At 45.1% G+C, this 25,556-nt stretch overlaps 1 protein-coding gene across 2 annotated transcripts in view; it reads left to right on the forward strand.

The window, feature by feature from the left end:
• The window catches only part of erbin (erbb2 interacting protein), a 100,769-nt gene extending 77,982 nt beyond the window's left edge, over window positions 1–22,787 (forward strand). For both annotated transcript variants that reach the window (XM_056290532.1, XM_056290531.1), the window contains 15 exons: window positions 448–577; window positions 690–805; window positions 1,474–1,543; window positions 2,957–3,056; window positions 5,023–5,144; window positions 6,201–6,374; window positions 6,614–6,796; window positions 6,904–7,021; window positions 7,150–7,333; window positions 10,116–11,652; window positions 18,835–18,891; window positions 20,303–20,467; window positions 20,714–20,806; window positions 21,541–21,615; window positions 21,728–22,787. In XM_056290532.1, coding sequence (XP_056146507.1) covers window positions 448–577; window positions 690–805; window positions 1,474–1,543; window positions 2,957–3,056; window positions 5,023–5,144; window positions 6,201–6,374; window positions 6,614–6,796; window positions 6,904–7,021; window positions 7,150–7,333; window positions 10,116–11,652; window positions 18,835–18,891; window positions 20,303–20,467; window positions 20,714–20,806; window positions 21,541–21,615; window positions 21,728–21,835 — 3,232 coding nt within the window. In that variant the 3' untranslated portion in view covers window positions 21,836–22,787. The remainder of the gene's footprint in view (window positions 1–447; window positions 578–689; window positions 806–1,473; window positions 1,544–2,956; window positions 3,057–5,022; window positions 5,145–6,200; window positions 6,375–6,613; window positions 6,797–6,903; window positions 7,022–7,149; window positions 7,334–10,115; window positions 11,653–18,834; window positions 18,892–20,302; window positions 20,468–20,713; window positions 20,807–21,540; window positions 21,616–21,727) is intronic.
• The last annotated feature ends 2,769 nt before the right edge of the window (window positions 22,788–25,556 follow it).

The following is a 25,556-nucleotide window of genomic DNA, read 5'->3' on the forward strand; positions in this document are numbered from 1 at the left end:
AGAATAAGGAACTGGATTATATAATAACGCTAGAGCGGTCCGCCAGGTCAAACGGTCTTCGCGTTCGTGTAAATCCCTGCAGTTTATGTGCGTTGTTCATTCAGCAGAAAACCCCGGCTGCACGGCACCTCTGTCTCGGCATGTGTTTGATTTAAAGCATGCCATCACTTGTCTGTGAAGTCTGTCCCATAAAGATTTTAAGATGCTCCCCAGGTTGTTGTAACTGCTTACATTTTATGGTAACAAAGATCACCGTTGGTCAGACAGAGTTTAGGCCTCAGTGAGATGATAGCCTTCCTGCCAAATAACAATCGGGTACTTCATGTTATTAAAAATCAACCAGACTTCGTAATAAAAGAAAATCTTTAGATATTTCAAGTGTAGATAATACATTTCTGTCTTGACCATACTCCTCCCTGCTGCTCCTCTTCCACCTCTTCCTGTTAGACTGACTTCGTTGGATGAACTGGACTGCAGTTTCAATGAGATTGAGGCCCTACCTTCTTCCATTGGCCAGTGTGCCAGCATGCGTACCTTTGCTGCGGACCACAATTTCCTTTCACAGCTCCCCCCAGAGGTGAATATTTGTATGTGTGTTATGTTGTGATGTACCTCTTACTTAGTCCAGCTGTATTGTGACTATCCCGATTGGCCTGTGGCCTTCGGCGTCTGGTTTCTTCCTTTCCCAGATGGGCAACTGGAAGAGTGCTACTGTGCTGTTTCTGCACTCCAACAAGCTGGAGTCTTTGCCGGAGGAGATGGGCGACATGCAGAGACTCAAGGTTATCAACCTCAGTGACAACAAGTGAGTCTCAGCCTCGAACTTAACTCTTTGGAAGATTCATTTCACACACTCATCATGGCTCACGCCATATCGCATAAACTCACAGGTTGTACTAAGGGTTCGTTTGCATCACATAAGCAAATGAATCTGGAGTACGGCGAGATGCTGGGATCCTTAGAGCACACAAAGTAGGCTGACTTGTGTGCATTTGTTGTGCTAGCCATTATGGGATTAAATTACTTTTTTATGGGGTTGTCCGGGTAGCGTAGCGGTCTGTTTCGTTACCTCCCAACACAGGGATCGCCGGTTCGAATCCCCGTGTTACCTCTGACTGCAGACTCAATTGTCCGTGTCTGCGGGCGGGAAGCCAGATGTGGGTATGTGTCCTGGTCGCTGCACTAGCGCCTCCTGTGGTCGGTCAGGGCAACTGTTCAGGGAGGGAGGGGAAACTGGGGGGAATGGCGTGATCCTCCCACGCACTACATCCCCCTGGTGAAACTCCTCACTGTCACTAGAATTAGTTTTCTTAGTACGAGCCAACATGTAGTACTGATTTAAGTTTGATGTACAGCGATTGAGGCAGGCATTTTGGTAGAAGAGGTTTCCTCGAAGTAAGATAGTACTGCGTCCTTGTTGCCCTCATTTAGAAAAACTAGTTTATGACCTAATTTGTTTGTGTCCCACTACAGATTGAGGAATCTACCCTACAGTTTTACTAAACTGAACCAGATGACTGCAATGTGGCTGTCTGAGAATCAGGTGAGGGATCAAACGTAACCGCCTGTCATTTGATTTTGACTTGAGTCCAGAATTGGTACAATCTCATTTGCGATCAGAGCTAGACGAGCGGTTATTGCCACTGCCTTGAGAGTATGTCGCTATGGCCCGGTTTCAAACCTACTTGGAATCCGTTTTCCCCCAATGATAATAAATTATGAAAAAAAAAAATCATGCATAAGTGAGAATACCAACTTTCTAAAAACATAAGTAATAAAATATATGGCCACGCAGAATTATTTGAACAGCATTGAAAGAGGTATAAGGAAATACAGTGCAGAAGTCAGAACATGATAATGAATAGCCAAATATAATTAGAAACATTAACAACAAAACAGTCCAACATACGTTTTTAACCTAGTGCTGACACAAAGGCATTTGCATACAATTTTTTTTCTAATCAGTGACCATGAGCATGTAATAACAAAAAAACTATTATTATTATACTATTAAATACTATTATTATTAAATACTAGTATTAATTATTATTATTATTATTATTATTGTTGTTGTTATTTATATAGCACTTTTCTAAAACAATGTTACAAGTGCTTTACAAAGAAATAAAACCAGACAAGGCAAAAATAAAAGTAAGATCAAAGCAGTAAAGGTCTGCGCTCCAGAGCCAATGTTGTCATTATTCTATAGCCATTACACTGTGCAATCAACATTTACTTTGTAAGGATAAATTAAAGCAAAAAAAGTTGTTTAGTGCTGCTTTAACAATACAGGAATTCATGTGATTCACATAATTTATATAATTTATTTATTTATGTATTTTTATTTATTTATATTATGTGTATATATATATAATTTATATATATACTTGCATAATTTTACATTTTTTATTCTTTATATTTTATATTTTTCTTTCATCACCTTATTTTGTTGTATGATAATCCTTGTTTTATTGTGTTGTGGTTCTCTTGGTTTTAATGATGCTCTTGTGACTTTATCCTGACCGTGTTGAACCTTGTTCTGTGGAGCGGATCTGGCATTACGTCCTATATTTGTATTGTATTTTGTTGTTTATCTTGACTATGTGCATTATTTTATCCTGTTGTGTGCGGCACCTTGTAGCGCTGTTTAGAAAGGTGTGATATAAATAAAGTTTAATATTATTTTCTACACCAGTAGAATTGGAATAGCTCTCAGGATGTCTTTCCAGCAAGTCAGGAGTTTTAGTTTTCATTTATGATATGCAGTTCATCCAGTTGGCATATTTAGAGTCACTGAAACACATGATTTGAAGCGCACTATGACAGTGAATAACGGGACTGTTGCCTTGCCGGCGCACATTACGGAGGACACAATGACAGCTCTTCCGTGGTTCGTATCTTGCCAGAGGAGTAGTGGCTGTTGACGGCATACTCAAATCTTTTTCGTCTTCCACAGTCAAAGCCCCTTATCCCCCTCCAGAAAGAGGAAGATCCAGACACAGGCAAAACTGTGCTCACCAACTACATGTTCCCCCAGCAAACCAGGACAGAGGAGTGTAAGTATTTACCATTAATATGACATATTGACTCTTTCTGACTCTGTACTTGATTATCCATGGTCACAGGGCCAGATAACACATTTTGGTGCTTTTTGATTAAATCAAAACTGTCAAGCACTGTAGCGCATCAAGCTTGCTTGCATTGTTGTTTCACCTCTACTCGTGTACATAATACAGGTGAAACTATTGGCGGCATGCCAGATCCAGAAAAACCACACCATGCAAGTATGTAATCATCCAGTCCTGTACTGAAGATGTACAGAAGCCTTTAATACTATAAGATTACTACCTGTGAACCCACACACAAATTGTCATGGTCATGATACATAAGTGGGTGGGCACGGTTGCGCAGTGGTTAGCGTGATCGCCTCATAGCAAGAAGATCCTGGTTCGAGCCCCGGGGTAGTCCAACTATGGGGGTTCATCCCGGGTCGTCCTCTGTGTGGAGTTTGTATGTTCTCCCTGTGTCTGTGTGGGTTTCCTCCGTGTGCTCTGGTTTCCTCTCACAGCCCAAAGACATGTAGGTCAGGTGACTCGGCCATACTAAATTGTCCCTAGGTGTGAATGTGTGTGGGTGTGTGTGTGTGTGTGTGTGTGTCGGCCCAGTGATGGCCTGGCAGCCTGTCCAGGGTGTCTCCCCACCTGCCACCCAATGACTGCTGGGATAGGCTCCAGTATCCCTCGCGACCCTGAGAGCAGGATAAGCGGTTCGGATAACGGAGGGATAGATATATAGGTTCGGTTCAAAACTCTTGAACAGCAACACAGCACACAGCCACTTCCACAAAGGCTAGTTGTCTGGGCCCGAGAGTTTATCTCAAGTTGAAAATGTGTTTGCTGCAAGGTAATCTGGGGCACACACTGAAAGTACACTGTATCAAGGACCGTGTTATCTGAGAAGCAATCTACAGAAGAAACACTGCTCTTTGTTTCTTTGTATTCACCCGTTAGTTTGTTTTGGTTTCCCACAACATCAGTTTGCCACGCAGGTCCAAATGACCTTTCCTCATGGAAGAATGTCCTTTTGTTTGTGGCCCCGACTCTGGAGCAAGCAGAGGTCTCACGCCCGACTATGTGAGGTCGTGCTCAGGTTCGTAGGTTGTTAAAACATCTGAAATGTAGCTGAAAGCCTGGTAATGCACTGCCTCAAAAGGTTTCAGGAAAATCTGAAAAGCAACCCTAGGGCGCCCGGGTGGCGTGGCGTTCTACTATGTTGCCAACACAGGGATCGCCGGTTCGAATCCCCGTGTTACCTCCGGCTTGGTCGCGTGTCCCTACAGACACAATTGGCCGTGTCTGCGGGTGGAAAGCCGGGTATATGTGTCCTGGTTCGGGGGGGAGGGAGAACTGGGGGAGAATAGCGTGATCCTCCCACGCGCTACGTCCCCCTGGTGAAACTCCTCACCATCAGGTGAAAAGAAGCGGCCGGTGACTACAAGTGTATGGGAGGAGGAGGCATGTGGTAGTCTGCAGCCCTCCCCGGATCGGCAGAGGGGGTGGAGCAGCAACCGGGACGGCTCGGAAGAGCGGAGTAATTGGCCAAGTATAAGGGGGGGGGGGGGTCCAAAAAAGAGAAGAAAAAAAAGTATCAGTAGAAGTGTTTGTTGTTGTTCTTACTTTACCCCCCAAAGTGATGTCAGAGTCAGTATCGGGAAATTTCTGGTTAGTTTTGGGAAGGTCTAAGAGTGTTAAGAGTTGTACCTGATACCAGAAGTTCCAACAGCTGATCTTGGAAGTATTTTGAACATGGCCTAAATTGTATTTTTTTGTCCCATTGCCCAAGAGTATTAAGAGTATCTGAGGTTATGAACAGGGTCCAGAGCAGCTTAGAATAACAGCACCAAATTTTCTGCAGGCGGTCATGAGAATTTGTTTCTTCTTTTCGTAAATTGCAATATCAGTGTGTTTAATATGTTGAAATATTAACTATTTTCCACACATCATTATTTCTGTCTCTCTTCAGACATTCCCAACTCGGACTCTGAGAGCTTCAACCCCTCTCTCTGGGAGGAGCAGCGCAAGCAGCGAGCCCAGGTGGCGTTCGAGTGCGACGAGGACAAGGACGAGAGAGAGACGCCACCACGGGTTAGTGTCGTACGCTGGCAAATGAGCAGAAAGTTCATTTGCAAAGGAAAATTGAAGCAAGGTTTTTCTCCTCTGAACATTATAGATAACAATTAAAAACCCGGTAATGCGAATTATGTTCAATTAAAGTGGCTCCAGATTTGGAAATGTCAGTGCTATCCATCTGTGATTGTTGTCAGAACACATTCGCCTCCTTGTATGTCGCCATGTATGCTTTTCTCCCTTTTTTGATATCTTAAACACATGAAACAAGAGATCTTTAAATGGATGTTGTTCGATGTCTCTTAGTCGACGATCGCCGGTTCGAATCCCCGTGTTACCTCCGGCTTGGTCGGGCGTCCCTACAGACACAATTGGCCATGTCTGCGGGTGGGAAGCCAGATGTGGTTATGTATCCTGGTTGCTGCACTAGAGCCTCCTCCGGTCGGTCAGGGCGCCTGTTCGGGGGGGAGTGGGGGGCATAGCGTGATCCTCCCACGTGCTACATCCCCCTGATGAATCTCCTCATTGTCAGGTGAAAAGAAGCGGCTGGCAACTCCTCGTGTTGGAGGAGGCAGGTGGTAGTTTGCAGCCCTCTCCTGGATCGGCAGAGGGGGTGCAGCAGCAATCAGGATGGATCGAATGAGTGGGGTAATTGGAGGGGGTACAATTGACAATTGGGGAGAAAAAAGGAGGAAAAGTCTAAAAAAAAAAATGTCTTAGTCTCTTGGTCCTATTACCTGTAGCAAGTTCATGTGTCTCTAGGAGGCATGAGATGGTTTGCTTTATTTTGCTGGTCAGTCTCTGAACTTACTCTGCGTGTATGATTCTAGACAGCAGACTAGAAGCCAGTGGTAGTAATTGAAATGCAAGCAGTCAGTATGTCATTATAAACAGACTATGAATCATTTCTTCTCCAACTGCAGTTAATTTTGTATGTCCCCCCTGGTACACTGTGCCGGTCTGGCAGGAAAGAACACCGAGGAAATCCTCAACGGGCATGTTGCCACTGAAGCTGTCCACTTAAATGTCTTACTTATCCCACTGCCAATCACTAAAACGTATTTGCCCCTCTAGGAGGGCAACCTGAAGCGCTACCCTACACCGTATCCAGATGAGTTGAAGAACATGGTGAAGACAGCTCAGTCAGTGGCTCATCGTCTAAAGGAGGATGAATCAAGTGACGAGTCGTGCAAAGACGCGAGACCTGTTGAGCAGAATCACATCGGCGTGCAGGATGTTGGAGTCAAGGTTGGCGCTGATTCTGTTGTGTCTTAACAGTCGGGGGGTCGTTTCAGATGACTTGAGATGCATCGCTTGCGTTTCTGCTTGTGTCGACCTCATTTCAGTTTCCTTTCAGATAATTACCTACGTCTAACCTAATTATCTAGAATTACCTAATTACCTAAAATAATGACCCAAGCGTTGTTATATAATGAAAAAGAGCTTCTCTGTTATGTATCTTGGGATCTGACCTTTGTAATGCACAGGTAATAGAGACCTCCTGTGCCAATGGCAAAGCAACCGAGATGGAGCCCAAATTATCTACCAACACATGTGTCCAGAACTCCCCCACAAATGATCTAAAAGACACCTCTGAGTCTTACAGCTCCCAGAAGGTCCCACTCAAATCCTCAGAGACCTCTGTGGTCAACCATGAAGACACACTTGAGGTACCGTGGGCATATCTAAATAACTGAAGGTTTTGGTCCTTAAACTGAAACAGCGGTTTAAAGATGTAATACCGATGGACAACTGAAACTGTCGTCTGTGTGTCCAGGACTCCGAAGAGCTGTCAGATGAGGAGGAAGAGATGAAAATAGCAGAAATGAGACCACCTCTTATTGAGATCTCTATCAACCAACCTAAAGTAGTGACCCTTAGTAAGGACAAAAAAGGTACTGTGTAATTTTTCTTTTTGTATTGTTATATGCGTGACATCAAGAAAAGAAGCATCAAACTGGCCCACATTTCTGTCTAAATACAGTGGCTGACCACTAACAGTCATTTATTTTTGGATTGACAGATGATGGGAAAGACGCTGACTCATTGCTTGATGACACTGTGGCCAACAGCAACCAGAACAACAGCAATTGCTCATCGCCATCACGGATGTCTGACTCTGTGTCTCTGACCACAGATAGCAGTCAGGACAACTCCCTTTGCACCCCAGAGAGAGAGTCAAAGATGCCCTTTCTTCCCAGGAGGAGGTAGAGTACCATTCTCGATTACCATTTCTCCACTAATGTGCTGAGGCAAGGCGGCGCAGTGGTTAGCGCAGTCGCCTCACTGCAAGAAGGTCCTGGGTTCGAACCCCGGGGCTGTCCAACCTTTAGGTCATCCCACGTCCTCTGTGTGGAATTTGCATATTCTCCCCGTGTTTGCGGTGGGTTTTCTCCGGGTGCTCCGGTTCCCCCACCATCAGAAAGACATACATATTAGGGTTAATACTCCTGCCTGTGCCCTTGACCGAGGCATGGCAAGACGAACTGGAGCTGGTCCCTGGGCGCTGCACGGCGGCTGGCCACTGCTCCTATCCACACAGCTAGGATGGGTTAAATGCAGAGCACAATTTGCTTATGGGGATCATTAAAGTATATCAGAATCAAAAAAAAAAAATTTGAGTGCTAACTCTTCAGCTGGATTTTCACCTAAGTCCGAGCACTGGAGAACGGGAGGCATGCAGGCAGTGTCTCCATAGTTTCCCTTCTCTCGGCAGGCGAAAAAAGGGTTGGTTTGTCGCCGAGTTTGAGCGTCAGAGAAGGGGAGATAGGCCTGGCGGGGATCTCCACAGTACTGAGTGCACTCTTACAGCTTTATTTTGTGTTTGATCAAAAAAGTCAAACACTTGTTTGTTGCAGTTTACGCGTAGGATCAGTGCAGGGTGTAAAAATGGTGCTCTATCAAAGACGATTCCCTAGAGAAAGACACACCACTCTGTGTCTTTTTCTTGTTTCAAACGATAAGAGAGTGGTGTTTCTTTTTCTCAGGGAAACATCTTTGACTGTATCAGATGTGGTGTCACTCCGATATGAATGTAAAACCAATCATTGAATACAGACATCCTTAACCCCTCCCACCGGCACGATATGGCCATATTAAGCACGGTTTTCAAATGGTGCCAAAAATACAGACATGAACACAGTTTGTAACCATTCCATGCCAAACCCTGTGCTTATGATGATACTGTTGGAATGGTTCCTTCTGTATGCAGAGCTGTTCAGCCTTGCTGTGGAAAAGCACCATATATGTCACCATACATACAAACCCCAATTCCAATGAAGTTGGGACAGTGTGTAAAATGTTAATAAAAACCGAATACAATGATCTGCAAATCCTTTTTGACCTATATTCAATTGAGTACACTGCAAAGACAAGATACTTATTGTTAAACTGATCAACTATTGTTTTTTTTTACAAATAGTCACTCATTTTGAATTTGATGACTGCAACACGTTCCAAAGCAGCTGGGACAGGGGCATGTTCACCACTGTGTTACATCACCTTTCCTTTTAACAACACTCAATAAGCATTTGGGAACTGAGGAAACTAATTGTTGAAGCTTTGTAGGTGGAATTCTTTCCCATTCTTGCTTGATGTACGACTTCAGTTGCTCAACAGTCCGGGGTCTCCATTGTCGTATTTTGTGCTTCATAATGCACCACATATTTTCAATGAGAGACAGGTCTGGACTGCAGGCCGGCCAGTCTAGTACCCGCACTCTTTTACTACGAAGCCCCGCTGGTGTAACACGTGCAGAATGGGGCTTGGCATCGTCTTGCTGAAATAAGCAGGGACGTCCCTGAAAAAGACGTCGCTTGGATGGCAGCACATGTTGCTCCAAAACCTGTATGTACCTTTCAGCATTAATGGTGCCTTCACAGATGTGCAAGTTACCCATGATGCCATGGGCACTAACACACCCCCATACCATCACAGATGCTGGCTTTTGAACTTTGCGCTGATAACAATCTGGATGGTCCTCTCCCTCTTTAGCCCAGAGGACACGACGTCCATGATTTCCAAAAACAATTTGAATGTGGACTCGTCAAACCACAGCACACTTCTCCACTTTGCGTCAGTCCATCTCAGATGAGCTCAGGCCCAGAGAAGCTGGCGGCGTTTCTGGGTGGTGTTGATATATGGCTTTCGCTTTGCACGGTAGAGTTTTAACTTGCACTTGTAGATGTAGCGATGAACTGTGTTAACTGACAATGGTTTTCCCAAGTGTTGCTGAGCCAAGTGGTAATATCCTTAACAGAATGATGTCGGTTTTTAATGCAGTGCCGCCTGAGGGGTCGAAGGTCAAGGGCATTCAATGTTGGTTTTCGGCCTTGCCGCTTGCGTGCAGAGATTTCTCCGGATTCTCTGAATCTTTTGATGATATTATGGACTGGAGATGATGAAATCCCTAAATTCCTTGCAATTGTACGTTGAGAAACGTTGTTCTTAAACTGCTGGACTATTTGCTCACGCAGTTGTTCACAAAGTGGTGAACCTCGCCCCATCCTTGCCTGTGAACGACTGAGCCTTTCGGGGATGCTCCTTTTATACCCAATCATGACATTCACCTGTTTCCAATTAACCTGTTCACCTGTGGAATGTTCCTAACAGGTGTTTTTTGAGCATTCCTCAACTTTCCCAGTCTTTTGTTGCCCCTGTCCCAGCTTTTTTGGAATGTGTTGCAGGCATCAAATTCAAAATGAGTGAATATTTGCAAAAAACAATAAAGTTTATCAGTTTGAACATTAAATATCTTGTCTTTGTAGTGTATTCAATTGAATACAGGTCGAAAAGGATTTGCAAATCATTTTATTCTGTTTTTATTCACATTTTACACAACGTCCCAACTTCATTGGAATTGGGGTTTGTATAATCCTTGGTCTTCCCCCTTGTTCGCATTTCAAACTGTGTTAGTTTCACTGCATTTGTGACAAATTTATAATTTTGTCAAATAAATGAATTAATGTCCCTATTTTTTTTCTGGTTTAGGCAAGAAGATGAGAATATGAACCAACACAAAGAGACCACTCCTCTGCTTCATAATGGTAATGGTTTGGACATATCCTTGCAGGCTCTGCCAAAAACCCAGCAAACCCAGCCCGAGAAAATGGGTGACTATGACCTCTCAATGGAGGCAAGGCTAGCATTCATTGAGAAAGGTATTAATAACGGCATGGGAGATGCCTTTACCAACTGGGACCAGATCAATATGAACGTGTCCAAGCTGCCACCTGATAATATGGTTCAACTGGACGACTTGGACAAACATAAGAATGGTTCCACTGTCAAGGAGGACTTGAATAACAAAAAAGGCTTCAGCGTTGACAACATAGACCATTTAGAAAATGGCAACCAACAGATCAGTGACTGCTTTAATAGCCTGGGGAACAGAAGCCAAGCAGTGTCACCAATAAGAGTAGAGACATCTGCAGTGCATATGGCCTCGTCAGGCGGGACAGTCAGCAGTGATATGTCTCTTTCTCGTAGCACAGAGGATCTATCCCCAGAAAAAAGGTGCCCTCGTCCTCAAGTGGTGAAGTCCCAGAGCATCACCAACATTGAGACTGGGGGCATGAAGTTATACTACATTGATGGGGAGGGTGATGCATGTGATGCAGGAACGGTAAACAGGATAGCTGTGGCTGCTCCAGCACCAGGAGCTCAGGGCCAGAGCATAGCCAGGAGCAAGTCAGCCTCCCTGCTCAATGACCAGACTCTCCAGGTCTATGCTAGCTCTTCTGCCTCCTCCTCAGATTTGCTCTCCAGCACTTCTAAACTTTTGACCAGCTCCAGCAGGTATCCAGTTTCCTCCAGCATGGCCATGGGTATCCCTCCTCCTCAATACAATATTCAATACACAAGCAGTTCCATGCCCACAGAGGGCCTCTGGACCCAGAGGACACCTATTCCCCCAGACCACCAAGGCTACCTCCCTCCACCTCAACACTCACAAGCCAACACCAACTACTCCAATCGTAACCAAGCACCACCCTACCCCTTGCAGCCCCAGCAAAGAGGTACTTCAATGGGCCCCAAGCCCCCTGGTGACATGTGGACTAAGGAAAGACTACAGTCATCTGGTAGCCAGCCAAGGAGTAGCACTCTGCAGAGGCAGAGCAGTAGCTCCTCCACAGCCTCTATGGGAGACCCAAGGCGGATGCAGGTGCTTGAAGGAGAGTACATGACATACAGGGACATCCATACTCTTGGCAGGGGACCGCTGGCAATGAGCCAGGCCATGCAGCGGCCCCTCTCTGCTCGCACATACAGTATAGATGTACCTGGATCTTCTCGGCCTCTCGGTGCTAGGGCACAGCCCCATGAACTGCCAGAGAGGACCATGTCTGTCAGTGACTTCAGCTACCAGCACAACAGCCCCAGCAAGCGGCCCAGTAATAGGGTCAAGTCTGAGCACTCCCTCCTTGAAGGGCCTGGAGCAGGACCAGGGGGAATTGGAGCAGGAAAGGTGCCAGCTGACTGGAGAGACCAGGTGATGCGTCACATTGAAGCTAAGAAAATGGAAAAGGTAAATAAATAATACTGAAGTAAAATATTCACATATCAATTGCCAGGTTAATATTCAAATTATGTCCAAGGTATCCTCTCTGTGTATCATTGGCTTATCAAATCTTGCCAATTATTCACTGCTAATTTTCTGTCTACAGGTTCACAAGAGTCACAGTTTTTGTTTTGATTGAGTTAAAAACTTGTGCTAAAGATCTGCTTTTAACATGGGCCTTCTACTTCAACCTTACCTTCTTACTTTATTATTAGAAACTTGATTAATTTTCACTTTAATAAAGGTGTTTAAAATTTTCAACCAAAAAAATAAAAAAAAACTATGAAACTCATCCATTCATTCAAATAATAAGTCCTAGCCATAAAGACTTACTATTTGAATAATAATATTCAAATAATAAATCCTAGCCATAGATACAGACATGTTGAATGAGACCTGAGATCAAGACATCAAGAATAAAATAAATAAATAAGATTATAAAAGGCCTTGTAATAAAACTTAATTTACAGAGGTAATTTAAAGGACCTGCTCCGTTGCCGGCCTGGGCCGCTTCACCCCTCCGTAGATGACCTGGAGGTCCCGCACTCCCCCCGGAGCACCATATCGATACCGAACTTAGTACAGACACACAATCGGCACAGTCCGCTGCAGCCCAGAGCCCCTGAGCTCAAACTATCCGCCAGCCTCAGCCTCCTGGTGACTTGGATTACAAGCACACACCACCACGCCCAGCACGGTGGCGCAGTGGTTAGTGCAGTCGCCTCACAGCAAGAAGGTCCGGGGTTCGAACCCCAGGGGTTGTCCAACCTTGGGGGTTGTCCCAGGTCGTCCTCTGTGTGGAGTTTGCATGTTCTCCCCGTGTCTGCGTGGATTTCCTCTGGGTGCTCTGGTTTCCTCCCACAGTCCAAAGACATGTAGGTCAGGTGAATCAGTCGTACTAAATTGTCCCTAGTTGTGAATGTGTCGGCCCTGTGATGCCCTGGCGGCCTGTCCAGGGTGTCTCCCCGCCTGCCGCCCAATGACTGCTGGGATAGGCTCCAGCATCCTGCAACCCAAATTGGGATAAGCGGCTTGGATAATGAATGAATTTAAAGGACAACCCAATACAGTACTTACTCATGCAAATCATCCCAAAGCCTAGGGTTGCTCAGGATTTCAGGCTGTGCGCTTGCTGAAGGTATCAAAAGTTGAAGGTGACAACTAGGGGCCAGGCCATGCAAAGCCTTATAAGTAAACACAATCTGAAGGTGAAATAAGATAAACAAAACAGACGGACAACCATTGACAATATGTTGTGTTAGTGATCCATGAGGAGGGTTTGAAGGGTGTATAACGAAGACATCCGTTTTATCCAAATTTGATTTTAAACTTAATTGATTTACTGAGCCTCACTGAGGGGTACAACTAGCCATCATCGACTGTGTAATGGAAAGAGACGCTGTACCATAACTTATCAAGAAAGAAGCATGTTGAACAAAGTGACATCAACGAGCATGCCACATGTGATTAGGTACAGTTGAGTCAAGTCATAGCCCTCAATAGACAAATACATTTTATTGGGTTTCACCAAATAAAAATTCTTAAGAAGAGATCAAGTCTAGGGTGGTTGCTGAAATACTAACCCAGTAAGAATGCCACATATTCCACATTTGGGTAGCACAGTGGCTCAGTGGTTAGCGCTGTCACCTCACAGCAAGAAGGTCCTGGGTCCCAACCCCGGGGTTGTCCAACCTCGGGGTTCATCCCAGGTCGTTGTCTGTGTGGAGTTTGCATGTTCTCCCCGTGTCTGCAGTGGGTTTTCTCCGGGTGCTCCGGTTTCCCCCACCATCAGAAAGACATGCATGTAAGGGTTAATACTTCTGTCTGTGCCCCTGACCAAGGCAATGGAAAGACGAACTGCAGTTGGGCCTCGGGCGCTGCACTGCGGCTGCCCACTGCTCCCAGCTACACAGCTAGGATGGGTTAAATGCAGAGCGTAATTTTCCTACGGGGATCAATAAAGTATATCCAAGGCTCAGTGTTTTCGGTTTTTACCGATTTTCACCAAAAAATACCCAGATTTTTTTAAAAGGAGCAGATCGGTTTAAACCGATCTTCACCCGGATTTTATGTTTCCACAGATCCAAAAGTTGTTCCTGTTCGTGTGAGGTTATGTAACGGTGTCCTCTTGTGGCGAAATTCGGCAGTCTGGATGGGTTTGAAAAATTAAAAACTGAAAACGCTGAGCCTTGAGTATATCAAAATAAAAAAAAAATCAAATGCCAAACTGAAGGTTGTGAAGCATCAACACATAATAGCCCATACTTTTTTCCCTTTGTGTGGTGGAAGTGCCAAGTAAATTTACTAAAGCCTTCTCACTTTAATATACGTTAGATATTTGTTAACTTCATATGTGTGCTTTATGCTGTAAACTTTGTTGTGAAATATGTTTTGTCATCACTTATCTGGTATTGGATGGGCAACCACTGAAGTGTCGGTTGGTGTTGGCTATTCCATGTTGTTCCTCTGTTCAGAGTGTGCTGTCTCGGTCCTATAATTCCAATTATGCACCGTTGAGCTGGTCTTACTACAGCAGCTCTAGGGATATACATGCCAGCCAAGGGTCTCTGGTCTTTAGTAACAGAGGTGGACGGCCCTACGGAGCCCTGGGCTTCTGTGTGAGTACTGTAACTTGTAGCTCGCTACTGCACTTCCTGCTAAGCCAGGGCTTCTGGTTCCTGCTATAGTGCCACATCCTTTAAGAGAAGAAAATGCCACTTTTCCTTCTATCCCTAGAAACTGAGAAGTGATCACTGATGTGCAGAAGAGGTCTTTCGCTTGTTCTTGTTGGACAAGTGAAAGCGTAGTGTCTCTGCCCGCATCTGAGTCATTGACACCCCCAAACCTTTCTGATGCATGTGATATCTTCTCAGAGAGGAAAATCCTGTAGCTGCTTTTAGCACACCAAAAACCCAATTTAAAAGGGGCACCCCGAGTCTTTGTACCAAAGTAATATTTATTTAGTCACTTTTGTGTGTCCATGATCACGTCAAACAGCATGGAATCGATAAAATCAAAATTAGGCGTCAGGGTGGCATAGCAGTCAATTCCGTTGCCTACCCACACGAGGATCTGTGGTTCGAATCCCCGTGTTACCTCTGGCTTGGTCAGGCGTCCCTACAGACACAATTGGCCGTGTCTGCAGGTGGGGAAGCCAGATGTGGGTATGTGTCCTGGTCGCTGCACTAGCGCCTCCTCTGGTAGGTCGGGGCACCTGTTTGGGGGGGGGATAGCGTGATCCTCCCACGCGCTACCTCCCGCTGGCGAAACTCCTCACTGTCAGGTGAAAAGAAGCAGCTGGCGACTCCACATGTATCGGGGGAGGCATGTGGTAGCCTGCAGCCCTCCCCGGATCGGCGGGGGGGCGGAGCAGCGACCAGGACAGCTCGGGAGAGTGGGGTAATTGGCCAAGTACAATTGGTGAGAAACGGGGAAAATTCCCAAAATAAATAAATAAAAAATACTAAAATATCAGGGTAAACCTACTACTACTGTTGTCATTTATAAGGCTTCCTTTCTAATGCCTGGCTCAAACTACACAGATTCAGGCCGATTTTGACCTGATTACGTCACTGCCGACCAGCTTTCAGTGTCGGGCCCGAATATGACAAATGCTCTTGTAGTGTGACATAATCCGAGACCAGTGTCGGACGCCCCACAACCCCGACTCGACAAGTCAAGCATGTCAGAATCTTTTTGCATTTTCCATCTAGTTTGACACCCCTGACCGACGCTCCAAGACGTGTTCCTGACGCTGACCAATAGGATAACAGAACACTGTCTGGCGCATAGCATTTCTTCTATGATTGACACTTCTTGACCCACCTCCCTGACTACCTGTGAACTCACGTGCGGTTGTGATGACAGCGGATGACGTGATGACGGCACCGTACGACGACGGCTTGGGATCATACTTGTAGTGTGGCCAGTCTGGCGGCCAAGACAGGACACGAATCTATAGCAGTAATCTGACATGGCGCCATGGCGGAAGACAAAAAATATTGTGTAGTCTGATCTGGAGCATAAGACTAGTGATTTCCAGTCTAGACTTTATCATATAATAAAATTTCATGAACAAAATCCAGCTCACAAAGTGTTACGCTAGGACGTCCCAGACTTTTGTGAGGAAATATCAATTTTCAAGGCTGGAGACTGTTTTGCTTAATCCGCATCCATGTTTGAATCAGAGATGGCTTCATGGCATGATGTTACATGGTACAAAATGGCCCCCTTTTAAATACTGCAGATCTTACTCATTTATACCCCTGTGCTCTGTCCCTTGGCCCTACACCAGTTTAATCAGAAGATGATGTAGGTGTCTAAGTTAGGCTGTTATTTCATTACATCTCGGCAGTAGTGATTTTGTGCCCCTGTAATGATGCTGTGAATAGTTAGTTTGCTCATTCATCATCTTCACTGCTACTTCTGGTCACTTCAGAATCACTTCATAGACTTACACTGTGTGTGTGGAGGTGCAAACTGTTTTGTCAGAGGTAAGTGGTGTGTGTCTTGAGAGACTGAGAACGCTGGGAAATGAGAACTTGTCTCGCGCTCCTGACTTCCATGTGAAACACACCAGCAGGGCGCTCTTCATTCAGAGGGAAGTGGGGCTTGGTGTCTGAATGGTAGTCTGATGAAAGAAACCCGGGACCTTTTAATCTGAGGTTCGCACTGTCGTTTGTCTTCATCATCACGTTTCCTCTTCTAAATCAGCACCTGACAGTGGCGGCTGGCCAGTACAGGGCGCTGGGGCGCCGCCCTCTTCAAATATCAAGAGATGAAAATCTACTTAAACATTTTGAATATAATTTAGTTGTGTAATGCAAATAATTGTGAAATAAAAGTGTTTTCAGCCTGTGGGCACCTGTCAGCAGCCGTTAAATATTGGTTCAAATGGTATTTGGTTGATTTCTGTCTGAATAAATATACTTCCTGGGTGAGGGGTGCCGGCCAAACCACACCTTATGTAAGCCCTCAAACTTGTGGCGAGCAGGTGACCTGAGGCTGCTGTCTGATTGGTTTCTTCAATTTTCCAGGGAACGCAGTTCTGTGCCGCCCCAGACACTCCCACTTTTATTTGCAGCGAATTGGTATTGTTTTAATGCTTTTGATCTAATGTGACTGGACAAGTCTCGTGGCTGTCAGTCATGTTCACACCTGCCACCACGCCTCGTCTCGACTATCAATCATCCACCGTCTACGAAAACTGATAGAATCTATAGGCTTCATTGTCCTTCTTAATAACTCTGTGACTGTGTGGACATTAAAGCAGCTGTCAGGTGTGCTGCCCTAAGGTAAATTGCGCCCCCCCCCAACATTTTGAGCACCAGCCGCCACTGCCACCTGACTAATGCAAACAACCAAAACATTAGAAATGATCACTTTATTGCGAGTTTTAGGGTGTCACCTCTTGAGTTCCAGTGAAACACATGCTTACAGTTAGGTCCGTAAATATTTGGACAGTGACACAATTATCATAATTTTGGCCCTGTAATCTACCACAGTGAATTTGAAATGAAATAATCAAGATGCAATTAAAGTGCAGACTTTACGCTTTATTTGAGGGTATTTACATCAAAATTGGAGGAAGGGTTTAGAAACTGCAACAACTTTCATACATAGTCCCTTCATTTCAAGGGACCAAAAGTAATTGGACAAATGAATATAATCATAAATAAAAAGTTCATTCTTAATATTTAGTTGAGAATCCTTTGCAGGCGATGACTGCCTGAAGTCTAGAGCCCATGGACATAACCAAACGCTGGGTTTCCTCCTTTGTGATGCTCTGCCAGGCCTTGACTGCAGCTGTCTTGAGTTGTTGTTTGTTTGCAGGTCTTTCTGCCTTAAGTTTTGTCTTAAGCAAGTGAAATGCATGCTCGATCGGATTGAGATCACGTGATTGACTCGGCCATTGTAGAATATTCCACTTCTTTGTCTTGAAAAACTCCTGGGTTGCTTTGGCAGTATGTTTTGGGTCATTGTCCATCTGTACTGTGAAGCACCGTCCAATCAACTTTGCTGAATTTGGCTGAATGTGGGCAGACATAATGTTCCTATAGACCTCAGAATTCATGCGGCTGCTTCCATCTTCTGTTATATCATCAATAAACACCAGTGACCCAGTGCCATTGGAAGCCATGCATGCCCATGCCATCACACTGCCTCCACCATGTTTTACAGATGATGTGGTGTGCTTTGGATGACGAGCCGTTCCACGTCTTCTCCATACTTTTCTCTTCCCATCATTCTGGTACAAGTTGATCTTGGTTTCATCTGTCCAAAGAATGGCTTTCCAGAACTGGGCTGGCTTTTTTAGATGTGTTTTGGCAAACTCTAATCTGGCCTTTCTATTCTCGAGATTTATGAATGGTTTGCACCTTGTAGCGAACCCTCTCTATTTCCTCTCGTGAAGTCTTCTCTTTATGGTAGACTTGGATAATGATACGCCTACTTCTTGGAGAGTCTTCCGCACTTCACTAGATGTTGTGAAAGGGTTCTTCTTTACCATGGAAAGGATCCTGCGATCATCAACCGCTGTTGTCTTCCGTGGACGTCCTGGCCTTTTTGTGTTGCAGAGCTCACCAGTGCATTCCTTTTTTTCTCAGAATGTACCAAACTGTTGATTTGGCCACTCCTAATGTTTCTGCTATCTCTCTGGTGGATTTTTTCTGTTTTCGGAGCCTAAGGATGGCCTGTTTCACTTGCATTGAGTGCTCCTTTGACCGCATGTTGTGGATTCGCAGGAACAGCTTCCAAATGAAAATGCCACACCTGAAATCAATTCCTGACCCTTAACCTGCTTAAGTAATGATGAAATAACGAGGGAATTGCCCACACTTGCTCGTGAAACAGCTTTTGAGCCAATTGTCCAATTACTTTTGGTCCCTTGAAATGAGGGGACTAAGTATGGAAGTTGTTGCAGTTCCTAAACCCTTCCTCCAATTTTGATGTAAATACCCTCAGATTAAAGCTGAAAGTCTGCACTTTAATTGCATCTTGATTATTTTTTGTCAAATCCAGTGTGGTAGATTACAGGGTCAAAATTATGAAAATTGTGTCACTGTCCAAATATTTATGGACCTAACTGTATATGCGTAATGTGGTTAAGGTTTGTCGTTATTAATCCTCAGTCACTCTCTCACTTTTCAGGATGAGGTGTTTGGTCTCCAGGGGCAGCAGAGCTACACCATGGACCCCCACAGAAAAGTAGGCACAACATCTGTAAAAGTCCAAATCCTACATTTATATCATGAAAAAATGCTATGGAAACTCTATTAAACTGCCATGGATATTCAAGTTTAAGTCATAGGAATTTAAAAAGCAAAATGTGGGGCATCCGAGTGGCATGGCAGTCTATTCCATTGCCTACCAAAACGGGGCTCGCCGGTTCGAATCCCCGTGTTACCTCCGGCTTGGTCAGGCATCCCTACAGACAATTGGCTTTGTCTGCGAGTGGGAAGCTGGATGTGGGCATGTGTCCTGGTCACTGCACTAGCGCCTCCTCTGGTCAGTCGGGGCACCTGTTCAGAGGGAGGGAGAACTGGGGGGGGGGGGGATAGCGTGATCCTCCCACACGCTACGTCCCCCTGGTGAAACTCCTCACTGTCAGGTGAAAAGAAGCGGCTGGCAACTCCACATGTATCGGAGGAGGCATGTGGTAGTCTGCGGCCCTCACCGGATCGGCAGAGGGGGTGGAGCAGCAACCAGGACGGCTCAGAGAGCAGGGTGATTTGTCAGTTCCAATTGGGGAGAAAAAGGGTGGGGAGTAAATAGATAAAGTAGAGCAGCATGCACTTTATTTCACATGTTATGACAGGTGCGTTAGTGCCAATTTGTCGGCACGGGCCAGACATTTGACTCTTGCGGGCTGGCCCACGGGCCGCTTGTTGGAGTTCAGGGTCCTATACCATTTCTTGGCTATCCTACCTTGTGTCACGCCGGGAGCAGGAGTCGAGGACTCAAATGCAGACAGTGGAGACAGACCGGGCCAGAACAATATTTTATTAATACAAACGAACTTACAGACAGCATGAACAGACGCTACAGACAGCAAGGACGGCTCGAGACAGGACGTGGCACATCCGGCTACCAAGAGTCAGTCTGTGTGTCTGTGTGTGACGATCTGACAAAGCGCCTGGGCAACCCGGGGGAATATGCTGGAGAGCCAGTCAGGGAAATGGGGAACAGGTGAGCAGGGCAGGAACAGGCTTGCCAATTAGGGAATGGGGAAAGGTGAGCAGGGCGGGGCAGGAACAGGAATCGCAAGCCAAATAAGGGACTGGGGATCAAGTAAGTACAGCAGGGGCAATCAGGTAAATGGGGCAATCAGTGTTACTCAGGTAAATGGGGCGCAGGTGTGCAAATACTAATCAGGGGATGGGGAACAGGTGAGCAGGGCGGGGCAGGAACAGGACTCGCAAGCCAAATAAGGGACTGGGGATCAAGTGAGTACAGCAGGGGCAATCAGGTAAATGGAGTAATCAGTGTTACTTGGGTAAATGGGGCACAGGTATGCAAATACTAATCAGGGGCTGGGGAACAGGGGAGCCTTGATGACCCAGACCAAACAACCATGGACAACCTCACCTATTAATGGGTTTGTGTCTCTTTTACCCAGGTGCCTTCGATTAATGGTCAGTTGGGCCCTCACGTTCGTCCTCAGATGAGCCAGTCAATGGCCCGCCACCCCTCCAGAGAGCAGCTCATAGATTACCTTATGTTGAAAGTCTCCCAGCAGTCCCAGGGGCCCCCACGCATGCCACATGATACAATGCAGCAAGAGGTGAAGGGTTTTCTATGCATGTGTGTGCAGCTGTCTGTTTTATTTTGTCTTAAGTTTTATTTTAATTTTTTTTCAAAACAGTGACATCTAGATAATGAAGTGCTCAATCTTGTTGGTCTTGAACTGAAACCTTCTTTAACTACGTAATCCAAAGCAGCTTGTCCTTGTGAAATACCGAGGCTGCTGGTCTCTTGTAAGTGCCGGACTCTGAAAACTTGGCTAACAAAACGTGTGTTTGTGTCTCAGATCCGTGTGAAGGTGGAGAAGAATCCGGAGCTGGGTTTCAGTATATCAGGAGGAGTGGGGGGCCGAGGAAATCCGTTCCATCCAGACGACAATGTAAATCAGTGTTAATGATCTCTGTTCACTTATAGTTAAAACTAAGCCCTAAATGTCTTTTGTTGGGCGTCTGGGTAGCACGGCGGTCTATTCTGTTGCCTGCCAACATGGGGGATCGCATGGTTGGGCATCCCTACAGACACAATTGGTCGTGTCTGCGGGTGGGAAGCCGGATGTGGGTATGTCTCCTGGTCGCTCAGGGCGCCTGTTCGGGGGAGGGGGACTGGGGGGAATAGCGTGATCCTCCCACACACTATGTCCCCCTGGTGAAACTCCTCACTGTCAGGTGAAAAGAAGCAGCTGGCGACTCCACATGTATCGGAGGAGGCATGTGGTAGTCTGCAGCCCTCCCCGGATCAGCAGTAGGGGTGGAGCAGCGACCGGGATGGCTAAGAGAGTGGGGTGATTGGCCAGGTACAATTGGGGAGAAAAAGAGGGGGGGGGGTCTTTTGTTATTTGTTATCTTTTGTTGTTATCTTGTTATTTAGCTATTATGAGTTAAACAGAAATTGAATCAACTGCTGTACTCTTATTGTTTTGATGGACATTGATATTGATATTGATACTGATTGAGCCTCCTTCTGCCCAGTGACTGCTGGGACAGGCTCCAGCATCCCCTGACCCTAATTAGGATAAGCTGCTTGGATAATGTATGGACAGAACGGCTGGATGGCTGTCCATTGATTTAAAACTGCGTATGATTCATGTTTTTAAAACGTCCCATGTCATTTCAGGGTATATTTGTGACCAGAGTCCAACCTGAGGGGCCTGCATTCAAGGTTCTTCAGCCTGGAGATAAAATCATCCAGGTATGCTCTTACTTTTAAAGGATACCATAGTAACACTTGAAGTCAAATGTTGATTAGTTTCTGTCGAGGCTCTTCAAATCAGCATCCTAATACAGATTGTGGCTTTTTACAGGCGAACGGATACAGCTTTGTGAATATCGATCATGGGAACGCGGTTTCCCTCCTGAAGACATTTCCCAGCACTGTGGATTTGATAATTGTAAGAGAAATGTTGGCATAGTCTTTTTTTTTGTGTGTGTGCGAATTCCGCTTGGACATCAGAAGAGATGAGTAGGGAAACACGGAAACCCATGTTCACTCATATTTTTATACAAAGAAGAAACTGGTCTATAGAAACCTATGGGGAAATATTTATGAGATCTTCAGAGCCTTCGTGTAAAGGGGGGAAACCACTGCGCGCAGTGGATTTAGAAGAGAAATGGGCAAAAATCTGGAAGTATGTTGTCGTCAAGAGGCCGTCACTGTGGTATGGAGTAATTTTATATAAAGGATCCTGAAGACATGACCTGCTCTGAAACAAGTAACAACTGTGCTCTCTGTACAGCTTTTTTTGTTTTGTTTGTTGTTTGTTTTGTTTTATAAAAGTCAGTTTGAAGCTTCCCATCACCCATTCCATTTTTTTTTGGGGGGGGGGGGAGAACGAACTGTAGCTTACCACTAGGGGGCAGGGCTCCCACTCTTTCGTCATCAAACTTGCCTATCTCTTTTAATTGTGACTTAATTTAACAAGATGTTGAAACCACTCGCTGGTGTGTTGTGTGATGTGATACGGGGGACAGCGTTATGTGCTTTTTTTGTGAAGATGAATGTAGAGCAAGGTGGAGTTTTTTGTTTTTTTTGTTTTTTTTTTTGAAAGAGTTTCTGTTTTCCTGAAGATCGAAGAGCCCGAGTAAGGCGGGGTTGGAGGGAGGGCGAATCATCCATCTCCATAACTCTATACACGTTCCAACATCCTACTGCGAGCAGAAAATACTGCACTCACTAACCCCATCCATCCCTCTCGGGCAAACGATCTGCCCCTGTTCTGCGTCTCGCCACCACCCGTCGCCGTTTTACCCGCTGACGAAAGCCTTCACAATACGGCTGCGTCACGGTGTCCTGGATGCTGGAAGGATGCTCTCCGAACGTGCTCGTTTCACATAGACCGGAATCCGGAGCGGGAGATGACCCTCTAGGGACCCTCTAGGGATCAACGAGCTTCTGCTTGGCCTTAATCGGACTTGAGCATTGCAAGACCTTCTGTCAGACGAGGACGAGAGTAGATCACGCTAGCTAACCAAAGCAGGTTTGGAAAATTTTTGGGATAGATTTCAGGAGATGCGGAAGAAGACGTAAGCATTAGGTTTGAATCAAGTTTTATCCTCTTCTGTTCATATTTAATATTTAAGGGCTCAGTCTTAAAGGCACTGGTGACAGGAGAGAACTCTTGATAAGGGGTTTCAATATCTGACATTTTATTTTGATCTGGGAAGGACCAACTTGCCTTTCTGTATATATATAAAAACATGGACGTTATACAGGCTTTTACCTAGTATGTCTGAGCAGTGTCTTGTTTTGTTCTCAGTTTAATTTGCAACATAGAGCACGTGTGAGGGAACACAGAGCAAAGGGGAAGGAGTAGTCAAGTGCCATAGACCTTGAACTGTTTGAATGGGGGGGGGGGGCTTTATCTCGAGACCCAAGCAATATCCAGTCAGACACAACACGATACTTCTTGTGGAGTACGTTCGCAGCAAGACGGCTTGAGAGCAATAGCAGAAGCCTTTATTTTCATTCAGAAGAACATCAAGACGGCATTTTTAGAAACACAGAAACTTTTAGTAATCCCGGATGATTTTACATGTTTTTTATATTTTGATTAAAAAAAAAAGATCTTTTTGTACTGAAACGGCGTAGAAAGTATATAGTCCTGTTCTGTTTTTGTTTGCGATGTATAATAGTGATCGTTCTTACCACTTTTGCCCGAGGTTGTTCACTAGCTCGTGAGTTTCTGTTCTCGAGACCGTAGTGGCGGATCATAAATACCACGACGTGTGATTTTCCTTTAAGAAGACGAATAATCAAACTAATCCAGTCAAAGCTGCAACAGCAAAGCGTGTCACTCATAAGTCTGTTAATTAATTGTGTATCGAGAATCTTTGTTTGAAGGCAGTTATGTCCTGTTGTGTGATCAAATTCACATGTACCTGTTGTTTGCATGAAAATCACCCCTATAATAGTCATCCAGTGCTAAAACAAAATATTCCATGAGACGTGTTTCCAGAAGAAACGGAAATGATGACATTCACATTACGTTATTTGCACACACAAATCCCAACAGTCTGTTTGTGATCACTGGATTAGGTGTACACTATACGATTGTGTGTATTTTTTTGTGCCCCGCCGTCGTTCAGTAAGTGTCACCCTTCACACATTTTATCCTTCATGCATTCTATCACACCCACTATGTGTAGTTCATTTTAGTGAATACAGCCAGCTTCTTCCATTGGTAAGACTGTGGTAATTAGCTAAGTTTGGTCTCACTATTAGATTTTAGGGGTATTTTTCCTTGGGCAATGGTGAGCTTCTTCATATTTGTGCAAAAAAATAAAGAAAACAAAAAAAAACAAAAAAACAGTATAACAATGTAGACAATCCAGGGTGTAAACCTGTTTTCACATTTCTTCATTGGAGTTGTCTGGGTTTTGTTTTTGTTTTTGTTTTTTGGTTTTTTGTAGTCCCATATTCTTATTTATTTAGCAGTTTCCTGTGAACTTTAGACATTACTAATCAAAATGTACATACTTAAAAAAATTTAAAAAAAAGGTGAGAACTAATCATTGGCATTAGTGACCGGAGTTTGTCAAACCAGCAATAAATTACGATGCAGAGTCAACCCTTTTAATGTATAGCTAGTATTTCTAAGGTTTCTCTGGAAACGGCTACAGTGAAATGATGATGATGATGATGATGATCGATATGCATATATCCAACATTCCAGATTTTGTATATAACTATCCTTGTTTCTGAAGTAACCTGTGGACAAATGAATAAACTAATGCTGTTTAAGAATCATTCATTTTTTTCATCTCTTCTACTGGGGGGGGTGGAAACGTCATGAGTACTAAAAGGTAAATTGCTCGGAATCAAAATACATTTCATTTACTATATGCAGTAATAGTGATAACAAACAGGGTGTGTCTTAGTTGAGATTCAGTGATAGGAGGACATGTTTGCATGCGGTGTCCGTGCAGTCTTTGTCCACGCCTTCGCGTCCGCTGGGCCACGGGGACCACGGCCTTGCCTGCAGCTGCGCCCGAGGAGGAAACACCGGGGGCGGTCTGACAGGATGCGGAGGCGGGGCAGGCTAAGCTAACTGCTAGCCCAGGCAGACCGGCAGTTCTGACGGTCATCCTGGCTGGCGTTCTCTTGGACAGTGAATTTTTTTTTTGTAGTTTGATATATGTGTTCTTGTAGTTTTTAGATGTGTTTTTGTCTTCGAGTTGCCCGGGGGGGGGGGATATTTCGTTTCAGTTCATGTACGCAAGTATTACATGAAATGAAACGATAAAGTGTTGCTGATTCCCGATTGCTGATAACAACCCCAATAATTACCAGTGTGATGCATCTGACTCTAGACCAGCGTTTCCTAACCCAGTCCTCAAGGAGCACCTGTCCTGCAGATTGTCATTGTAACCCTGCATTGCTCGCCCTGCTTGTACTTACTCAACCAATCATCTCACAGCACTTAATTATGCAAGGTGTGCAACAGCTGACAATTCATTGCTGATTGGTTGACTAACTACAAACTGATACCTATTCAGGGTTGCAAAGAAAATCTGCAGGATAGGGGGTCCTTGAGGACTGGGTTGGGAAACGCTGCACTAGACCAAACAGTTCTTGGCGCTTCAGCCGCCCACTGCTCCTATACAACAGGATGGGCCAACTGCAGAGAACCGAAT

This window comes from Lampris incognitus, chromosome 12 (genome assembly GCF_029633865.1).
Source record: "Lampris incognitus isolate fLamInc1 chromosome 12, fLamInc1.hap2, whole genome shotgun sequence".
In the NCBI taxonomy this organism is placed as follows: Eukaryota; Metazoa; Chordata; class Actinopteri; order Lampriformes; family Lampridae; genus Lampris; species Lampris incognitus.